Raw genomic sequence first — 11,137 nt, forward strand, 5'->3', positions numbered from 1 at the left:
CTAGCCTGATAGGAAGAGTAAGAGTTTTTTTTCTTGGTAAAAATCAAAAGTAATGAGATCTTATGGAAAATTATATTATATTTTATGTAAAGTTAATTTTAATAGAGAAAAATAAGTTATAAGTTAATTTAGAAAGAAAATTTTTAAATCCTTAATGTCAAAGATATTCAATATTTTTTGTTAAAGACTTCTGATTTTTATAAAGAAGAAATTGTAATATTTAAAATATATTAAAATTCAGTGAATATATATAATTAGGTTTTGTTTGGGCGTCATTCTCAAAAATTTTTTTTTTAAAAGATCTTTTATAAAAGTTAAAGTGATTTTATGTTTAGATATCTTATGTAAAAAAATTTTTTATTTATTAATTATGTTTGAGTAAAATAAGATAAAAGTATTTTTTTTGTTCATTTATTATGTGAAAAAATATCTTTTTTTTTAAAAAAACTTTTAAAAAAAATATAAAATATAACTTTTTAAAAAAATGTTTTTTTAATTTTTTAATTTTTATTATTAAAAATTTACTAAATAGACTAAAAAAATAAAAAATATATTTTTTATTAAAAAATATATTTTTTATTAAAAAATATATTTTTTTATTGATTTAGTGATGACGTCGAAGAAGCACTTAGTATAAGCAATATAATTCTCATAGTGTACTTGAACTTTAAAATTATTCTATTTTTTTTTCAAAAGGAGAGTGACAAATTTTCCACATTTTATATTCAAAATAAATAAATCTATTGAAGTCTTTTGCCAACTCCAATAAACAAATAGCATTTAATTTTAAATAAATTTTGTATGTGTATTTAATTTTAAAAAAATACTAAATCTATTCATAATTTTTAGATATGTTTGTTTTGTTGTGAAATAAAAGATATATATATAATAGAGATGTATAAATAGAAGATTCTAATATTAAAATAATTAGCTCAATAATAATTTATATATATATAATAATATTATATGTTGTAATGTATATATATATACAAAGATAGAAAGAAGTATTAAAAATAAAGAGAGAGAGAATTGCATATGTTTATTGTTATTATCTCAATATAATAAAGATGATTAATATTGCTATTAATATTATATGTAAAGAGTAATAGAAAAGATAATTTAGAATACTAATAAAATAAAAGAAGAGAAAGAATTGTAGTAGAAATATAAAGAGAAGAGTATTTGATTGCAACATAAAGAGAGAAGTGATTTTATTATTACTTGCTTGTGTTGTATCACGTACTGAGGTTTAGCCTCTATTTATACAAGTAAAGAGGCCACCTTATTCCACTGTTATTAAATACAAAGGCTTTGGTAATAATGAACTTCAGTATGGAAAATGTTAGCCACCCATGGTCATTCATTGTTGTTCTTATCGTAACACTCCCCCTTGAATGACCATTTAGGATTATGCCTCGTTAAAACCTTACTAAAGAAAATCCAATGGGAAAAAACTTTAGTGAAGAAAAAAGAGTACAATATCCTTTGTGATGGGGACTGCCTCATTAAAAACCTTGTCAAGAAAAACCCAATGGGAAAAAAAACCTGACCAAGGGAAAAAGAGTACAATCTCCCCCTCTTGCCGACATCATTTAATGTCTCGAAATCGGCGCATCCCAATCTCATGTACTAATCTTTCAAAGGAGGATTTTGGGAGTGACTTTGTAAATAAATCTGCCAGATTGTCACTTGAGCGGATCTGTTGGACATCAATTGTCCCTTGATTTTGAAGATCATGAGTGAAGAAGAATTTGGGAGAAATATGCTTTGTTCTATCACCCTTGATGTATCCACCCTTAAGTTGAGCAATGCATGCTGTATTATCTTCAAACAGGACAGTTGGAGCTATCTTATGATCAATTAGTCCACATGATGACAGAATATATTGAATTAAACTTCTCAGCCAAAAACACTCGCGACTAGCTTCATGAATCGCCAGTATTTCAACATGATTAGAGGAGGTTGCTGCTATCGTCTGTTTCGTGGACCTTCATGATATAGCTGTTCCACCATATGTAAACAGATATCCTGTTTGAGATCTCCTTTTATGTGGATCAGACAAGTATCCAGCATCTGCATAGCCAACTAGTTGTGACTTGGATTCATAGGGATAAAACAATCCCATATCAACCGTTCCATGAAGATATCGAAAAATTTGTTTGATTCCACTCCAATGTCTTCTGGTTGGAGAGGAACTATACCTTGCTAGTAAATTCACCGCGAATGATATGTCAGGTCGCGTATTATTAGCAAGATACATTAGCGCTCCAATGGCACTAAGATATGGTACTTCAGGACTAAGGATATCTTCATTTTCTTCTTTAGGACGGAATGGATCCTTTTTCACATCCAAAGATCTTACGATCATTGGGATACTTAATGGATGTGACTTATCCATATAAAATCTTTTCAAGATTTTTTCTGTGTATGTTGTTTGATGAATAAAGATCCCACCTTTTATATGCTCGATCTGCAGGCCGAGACAAAACTTAGTCTTTCCAATATCTTTCATCTCAAAGTCTTCTTTTAGAGTTTTTATAATTGTTGGAATCTCTTCAAGAGTCCCAATGATATTTAAATCATCAACGTACACAGCAATTATAACGAATCCAGATGCAGATTTCTTTATAAAAACACATGGACAGATATCATCATTCTTGAATCCGTTTTTGGCCAGATACTCAGTAAGACGATTATACCACATTCGTCCAGATTGCTTTAGACCATATAAAGATCTTTGCAATTTGACTGAGTATAACCCTTGCGAATATTCATTGGATGGTTTAGATATCTTTAGTTCTTCAGGGACTTTCATATAGATATCTCGATCTAATGAGCCGTATAAGTAGGCTGTTACCACATCCATTAAATGCATATGCAGTTTATGATATGCAGATAAACTGACCAAATAACGCAATATTATCGCATCCACTACAGGGGAATACGTTTCTTCATAATCTATACCGGCCCTTTGTGAAAAACCTTGTGCCACAAGTCGGGCTTTATAGCGCACAACTTCATTTTTCTCATTTCGTTTTCTCACAAATACCCACTTATATCCAACAGATTTTACATCTTCAGGTGTACGGACTACAGGTCCAAAGACTTCACGTTTTGCAAGTGAGTCTAATTCAGCCTTCATGGCTGCTTCCCATTTTGGCCAATCATTTCTTTGTCGACATTCTTCAACTGATCTTGACTCAATATCCTTACTTTCATGCATGATATTTAATGCCACATTATATGCAAATATTTCATTGACAATTGTCTTATTTCGGTCCCATTTCTCTCCTGTAAAGACATAATTTATCGAGATCTCGTCATTTTCACAATTTTCAGGTACCTGAACGTCTTCTGGCGTTATATCAAAATTTTGGACAAGTGCAGGTGTCTTTACTATGTCTTTTTTAACAGGAATATTATTTACCTCTTTTCTCTTTTGAGGATTTTTGTCTTTGGAACCGACAGGCCTGCCACGCTTCTGGTGTGTATTTGCTTTCGTGGCTATTTGCCCTACTGGGACATCAATTCGAATTGGGGCATTTTCCGCCCTGCCACGCTTCTGGCGTGAATTTGCTTCAGTGGCTACTTGTCCTACTGGGACGTCAATTCGAATTGAGGCATTTTTTGCTGGTATGTAAGATTTGGTTATCCTCTTTGTATCGGAAAATGCATCAGGCAATTCATTTGCTATTCTTTGCAAATGTATAATCTTTTGAACTTCCAGTTCACATTGCCCTGATCAAGGATCTAAATGCATTAATGATGATGCATTCCAGTTAAGCTCCTTTTCAGGAAGCTTATTCTCTCCCCCTAATGTTGGAAATTTTGATTCATCAAAATGACAATCCGCAAATCGGGCTTTAAATACATCTCCAGTTTGTATCTCAAGATACCTCACTATAGAGGGAGAATCATATCCAACATATATTTCCAATTTTCTTTGGGGTCCCATTTTGGTGCGATTAGGTGGTGCAATAGGAACATATATCGCACACCCAAATATTCTTAAATGGGAAACATTTGGCTGCTGGCCAAAAGCTAATTGCATAGGAGAGAATTGATGATAACTCGTTGGCCTCAAACGAATAAGTGCTGCAGCATGTAAAATAGCATGCCCCCAAACCGAGGTTGGGAGATTTGTTCTCATAAGTAAGGGTCTAGCAATTAATTGGAGGCGCTTAATAAGTGATTCTGCTAACCCATTTTGCGTGTGAACATAAGCTACTGGATGTTCAACACTTATTCCATTAGCCATACAATAAGCATCAAAAGCTTGGGAAGTAAATTCACCAGCATTATCAAGACGAATTGCTTTGATTGGATTTTCTGGAAATTGTGCTTTTAATCGAATAATTTGAGCCAATAATCTCGCAAACGCCAGGTTGCGAGAAGATAATAAGCACACATGTGACCATCTCGAAGATGCGTCTATTAGGACCATAAAATATCTAAAAGATCCACATGGTGGATGAATAGGTCCACATATATCACCTTGAATCCTTTCCAGGAATTCAGGAGACTTAAATCCAATCTTTACTGGTGATGGCCTTAAAATTAACTTTCCTTGTGAACATGCAGCACAACAAAATTCACTAGTTTTAAGAATCTTCTGGTTCTTTAGTGAATGTCCATGAGAATTTTCAATAATTCTTCTCATCATGGTTGTTTCCGGATGACCCAATCGGTCGTGCCAAGTTATGAATTCATTTGGGCTAATAAACTTCTGGTTTACAGTGGCATGTGATTCAATTGCACTAATCTTGGTATAATACAACCCAGATGAAAGTGAGGGTAATTTTTCTAATATAACTTTCTTATTTGAATCATGAGTTGTGATACATAAATACTCATGATTTTCCTCATTCATCGTCTCAACATGATATCCATTTCGGCGAATATCTTTGAAACTCAACAAGTTCCTCAGAGACTTGGTAGATAATAGTGCATTATTTATTATAAATTTTGTTCCTCCAGGAAACAAAATTATAGCTCTTCCGGAGCCTTCTATCACATTGCCTGAGCTAATAATAGTGTTAACATATTCCTCTTTTGGCACAAGATGGGTAAAATATATATCACTTTTGAGAATAGTGTGCGAACTTGCACTATCCGCAAGGCATACATCTTCATTACATATCCTTGCCATTCTTCAAAAACAAATAATAATAAAATGAGTAGTATGCACAGTTAAATTGAATACTTGATCAGAATTATTTTTCTAAGAAACACTGTACATAAAATAATGTCATATACTAAAATTTTATTTTAAAATTTGACACATTTAATAATTTCAAAATTCATATTAATATTTCATTATTTATGTACATCACATTTGAAACTTAAATACATAGAAAATAAAACTTAACAATAATTTCTTTACATTATTTATTTACATATATACTTCACAATCCCACATATTAAACTATTCCATCATTGATCAAATGACCAATATTTCCTTCAGGGTCCTCAAAGAAATCAGATACATCATAATGAGTGGTGGAGTTCTCAGCATCATTTGAAACAAAATTTGTTTCCTTTCCTTTGTCGTTCTTTTTCAAAGATGCCTGGTAAAGATCGACTAGGTGCCTTGGGGTACGACAGGTACGTGACCAATGGCCCTTTCCACCACAGCGGAAACACTTCTCCTCGGTTGATTTATTCTGCCCGATATTCCTTTCTTTGTCCCACTTCTGGTGAGATCCTCTCTTTTGAACATAATTCTTTTTTCTTCCATAATTTTTCTTGTTATTAAAAGCTTGCCATTTACCTCTTCTGGGGTAACGATTTGCCGCATTTACTTCAGGAAATGGGGCGGCGCCAGCTGGGCGCGCTTCATGATTTTTCAATACAACTCATTGTTGCGTTCGGCAACAAGAAGGCAAGAAATTAACTCAGAATATTTCTTAAACCCTTTCTCTCGATACTGCTGCTGCAGGAGCACATTCGAGGCATGGAAGGTTGAGAAAGTTTTCTCCAACATATCATGATCAATTATTTTTTCCCCACACAATTTCATTCGTGAGGTGATTCGAAACATTGCAGAATTATATTCATTTATAGATTTAAAATCTTGTAAACGCAAATGCGTCCATTCATATCGGGCCTGAGGAAGTATCACCGTTTTCTGATGATTATACCTTTCTTCAAGATCTTTCCAAAGATCTGCAGGATCTTTTAATGTAAGATTATTCATTTTTCAATCCTTCGTCAAGATGACGACGGAGAAAAATCATGGCTTTAGCTTTATCCTTCTGGGATGCATTATTTTCAGCCTTAATGGTATCTCCAAGATCCATTGAATCAAGATAGATTTCAGCATCTAGTATCCATGATAAATAATTGTTTCTAGATATATCAAGAGCATTGAATTCAAGATGAGAGAGCTTCGACATAATGAAAATTTGTTACCTGAGTCTTCCTAAAAATTTGATCAGAGTCTCGTGCTGATAACGTGTTGTGAAATAAAAGATATATATATATATATATATATATATATATATATATATATATATATATATATATATAATAGAGATGTATAAATAGAAGACTCTAGTATTAAAATAATTAGCTCAATAATAATTTATATATATATAATAATATTATATGTTGTAATGTATATATATATACAAAGATAGAAAGAAGTATTAAAAATAAAGAGAGAGAGAGAGAATTGCATATGTTTATTGTTATTATCTCAATATAATAAAGATAATTGATATTGCTATTAATATTATATGTAAAGAGTAATAGAAAAGAGAATTTAGAATACTAATAAAATAAAAGAAAAGAAAGAATTGTACTAAAAATATAAAGAGAAGAGTATTTGATTGCAACATAAAGAGAGAAGTGATTTTATTATTACTTACTTGTGTTGTATCACGTACTGAGGTTTAGCCTCTATTTATACATGTAAAGAGGCCACCTTATTCCACTGTTATTAAATACAAAGACTTTGGTAATAATGAACTTGAGTATGAAAAATGTTAGCCACCCATAATCATTCATTGTTTTTCTTATCGTAACATGTTTTAATTTTTTTAAATTATTGTAATAAAACTATTTTTAAAAGATACTTAATTGAATTGAAATAACATTGGATAGATCCGGATTCGGGAGTACCAAAATTTCATCGAAGAAGTTGCGGCGGCCCCGTGCCTCCTTCCCTCGTTCCCTGCTGACCGCCGTCTTCCTCCTCCTCTATCTCATCTCAATGTATGTTTTATGTTGAGAGCAGAATTGTTAGAATTATATTGTTTTTGATTTCTTATTCCTGCTGTTGTAAAGAATGAAGGGGGATCCCATTCCTGATGATGATGATGATAGTGTTGCGAGGAAGGACAAGGCTGTCACAACCACCGAGGAGTGGCCGGAACTGCTCTGCTGTACCACCACAAAACCACCGCCTATCCTTCTGGACGAGCTCATAGCGGAAATCCTGCTGAGGATTCCGGCAAGGTCTCTTGTTCGATTAAGGAACAGCGTCTGCAGTTCATTCAGAACCCTAATTTCCAGTTCCCAATTTGCCAAGGACCACCTTCGACGTTCAATGGCGGTGGATCCAGCCTTGACCCACCCGCGTATTGCCTATTATAGCTACAGGCTCTCATACCCCGCAATCGGAGTTTTCTCCATCCGATCTGTGTTCGAGAACCGTCCCCATGAACCCACCAAAGTAGTTGCCTATGAGGGACGACGCCACCTTCGCATGATTGGCTCTTGTAATGGATTGCTGTGCTTGCACGATGAGGAGCGTGCCATGCTGTGGAACCCCTGCACCGGATTCACATCTCAGCCACTTGAAATTGGTGGTATCTTCTTCGTCTGTGGATTCGGTTATGATCATGTGAACGACAAGTATAAGCTTTTCCTCAATTTCCTCGTTGAGGAAAAGAAATCAGGTGGACCTGTCACCAGAATTTTCACATTCGGCCCAAAATGTACCTGGAGAACAATTCAGGATTTCCCACATAGACTATGTGACCCCGGTAAGAAGGCTATTCTGTCAAATTTGGTAGGGCTTTTTGTAAGTGGCACTGGCACCCTTAATTGGCTTCTTTGCAGCTGTCTTACTAGTTTTGTCGCAGTTCTTTCCCTTGACTTGGTGAAAGAGACTTATAGTCAGATTTCCCTTCCCAGTAGGGATTCAGATGATGCTCTCAGAGTGTTACCCCGACTGGGTATCTTGAGGGGTTGTCTTGCTGTTTGTTATGAGACTAAGAAAACTCATTGGACTCTCTGGATCATGATGGAGTATGGAGTTCCTGAATCCTGGACTAAATTGGCCATAATCCCCCACCACCCACTACTCCTTAATCCTCCTTTAAATTGTGCATTAGAGCCTATGTACATGTTGAAAAATAACGTTCTACTGGTGATTTCTCCTAATGGCAAGTTTGTTTTATGTAACTTAAATGATGGCAGCATAGATTTTCCTAATATTGACAGCTCCGATGATGGCATGACCAAACTCCCTCCTTTGTCTCGGGGTGCAGGCGGAAGGGACTTTCACATCTATCATGAAAGCTTAGTTTCACCCTCGCACTTTGGTCTTCCAACTTGCTCATCTCAAATGCGGTTATTTAAGCCAGGCCTATTCATTTGGTGAAGAATTTCCTACCCTGTCTCTTGAATCCATAACTTTATTATCATTAATGTGGTTCCTTGTTTTTTTGTATTTTTTTTTATAGACTGATAGACTCTGGCTTCGATTTAGTTAGAATATGTTGTTAAGTAGTAATTAACACCACACAGAATAGATAAGTCCCCAGCTGTTCTCAGTTTGCCTCCTTTGCTGCCAGAATGCCTCCCTTTGCAGGATTGTTCTAATCTCTTGTGGTTGGCTATAGCAGCAATTCTGATTCTAAAAGGAGGCAACCACATTAGCTTTTAGACCATTTCATAAAGGATGCCTCTTCTTAGGCAATTGTTGATCTTAGTGATGCTGTTGCTGCTTGAGTATGTTGTCTGCTCTTTTTGGCTGTTTTAAAAGTTCTATCCCATACACTTTGCTTTGATTATAGTATACCTAACAATCACTTTTTTATTTTTTGGATGTACTTAAACTAAACCTTTTAAGTAAAACTTTTTTTTTTAGTTAGATAACCTTCACAATATGGAAATTGAGAAATCAGGCGTTCTTTCAAAGTGTAGAAAGTTGAAAGTTTTGACAACTTATGATCTAGGAAAAGTTATCATGAATACCAGTGTTCCAGTTGTTTTAACGGTTGATTTTAATTAATATATATTATATATATTTTTTATAATTCAGATCAAGGGTTAAAACAACTGGAACATCGGTATTTCCGATATACCTGAAACTCTTCCTATGATATATTCTTCCGTATAAAAGGATCCAAAACTCTTGGCCCATCATTATTTCACTATAAAGAATGAATTGATTTGGAATAAAGATGTGGGATAACACTAAAAAATAGATATAAGCAAAAAGGCTACCAAAGAGTTTGATTGAGAATTAGCATTCTTTTGTATCCGGCCTCAAAACCCGCTTTTGGTGGCTCCCAACTAACCAATTTTGAAATAGGTTTTTTTCAAGGACCCAAAGAGTTTCTCATAAAACTAATGGTTCGCTGAGGCTCAAGTGCCAGAAGTTCGAATCCCGCCTTGTGTATACAATAACCTATTGATCAGCAACAGACCCTTAAATAGAGCTCAGATTTGCGACGGATTAGTTCTTAACCTATCGGATTAGGAGATACCGTGAACAATAAAAAAAATAATTAAAGAAGATTGTGTTTTATAGAGTAGAATGAGATAGCATAAGGAAAGGGCATTAGGTATGAATTATACTAATAAAAAAATAAAAATGAAAAATATGATCTACATGGAACGAGGACATTATGGTAAAAGAGGAGGAAAGTTGGGCGGAGAGTATTATGTTAATTGTTAATGAACTAATGAAGTCAAATTAACAGGGTTTGAAAATTAGTTAATAAGTTGATAAGTCATGATTATGAAGTAGTGTAATTAAAACTTACAATTGTAATGTAACTTAAGTCTTTTTTTTTATTATAAATAATATTATTTTAAATTTTATTATTTAACTTAGTTAAATTAGTTTATAAAAAAATTTGGATGTATAATATTATTTATATTATATTATTACATATGGTTTAAACTTTTATTGTACGATGAAGTTAATACCGGTTGCTTTCTATATTTCAAGGAGAACTTTTATTATACGTTAGTCTCAATACCCATTCACTTTGAATCCAAGCCCATTAATAGTTTTTAAAATGCAGTTAATAAGAGGAAGTTCAGAATACAAGAGATCCAACTTTTCTAATTACAATGTTATAAGGCATTAAAATAAATAACAATGTTCAAGGATTAAATCCTGTGTGTCAGCCTCGATACGAGGGGACACAGATCAGGAAAGTTGAGTTACAGCAGTGGAATAATGCGGTGGAACAATATGAATAATGGCTAACCAAATGAGATCCTCGAAGGAGGAGGATGATCGGACAACCAATCTTGGAGACATCAGTCATCCAGGATATCCTCTAAAATTGGAGGGCAATCCTGCTGTTAGAAATGAAATTACATAATGGAGCAGCTTCTTAGTCTCACCTCTAAAAAAACAAAATAAAATTATTACTAAAAATACATAAATTGATGGACGAGATAATACATGAATAAACTACTAAAAATAAATTACATGATGGAAGGGTTGATTTAATCTATCGGGTGTGGGGGAGCTCCACATGGCTGAGCTACTTAATTAAAAACAATATATAAATTGCTGGAGGAATTTTTCCAATAGAAATTTCTCCAATGGGAATCTTGACGTCGGGCAATTTATATCTATTTTTAATTAAGTAACTCAGCAATGTGGGACTCCTCCACACCCGAGAGATCAATCGATCCTTCCAACGATCCTTCCAACTTTCTTCGTCGTGTTCTTCTCTTTTCGGAAATTACAAATGGAATCCTTTCTCTCTGTTTTTTTCATTCTCGGAAAAAGATGTGCTGTTACCACTGAGAGAGTGGAACTCCCAGTAGGGACTTTTCAGCAGCACCTAATCCAGAGAAGAAAAAACGAGAAAAACAAAAACACAAATAAAAAATAAGAAAAAAAATTGAAAATAATTTGGAGATGAGATCCAGAAAAGAGAAA

General features: G+C 33.9%; 1 protein-coding gene across 1 annotated transcript; it reads left to right on the top strand.

The window, feature by feature from the left end:
• Positions 1 to 7,093: 7,093 nt before the first annotated feature.
• Positions 7,094 to 9,020, top strand: LOC110267382 (F-box/kelch-repeat protein At3g23880-like). Its single transcript, XM_088509761.1, has 2 exons — positions 7,094 to 7,215; positions 7,288 to 9,020. Exon 2 carries the CDS (start codon positions 7,289 to 7,291, stop codon positions 8,606 to 8,608), a length of 1,320 nt encoding a protein of 439 aa, XP_088365887.1. The 5' UTR covers positions 7,094 to 7,215; position 7,288; the 3' UTR covers positions 8,609 to 9,020.
• The last annotated feature ends 2,117 nt before the right edge of the window (positions 9,021 to 11,137 follow it).

Source organism: Arachis ipaensis, chromosome B10, assembly GCF_059453495.1.
Source record: "Arachis ipaensis isolate K30076 ecotype BB chromosome B10, ASM5945349v1, whole genome shotgun sequence".
NCBI classification, from domain to species: Eukaryota; Viridiplantae; Streptophyta; class Magnoliopsida; order Fabales; family Fabaceae; genus Arachis; species Arachis ipaensis.

Bases quoted from the DNA above. Each gene is read 5' to 3' on its own strand.
- LOC110267382 (XM_088509761.1), top strand. From the start codon at position 7,289: ATGAAGGGGGATCCCATTCCTGATGATGATGATGATAGTGTTGCGAGG.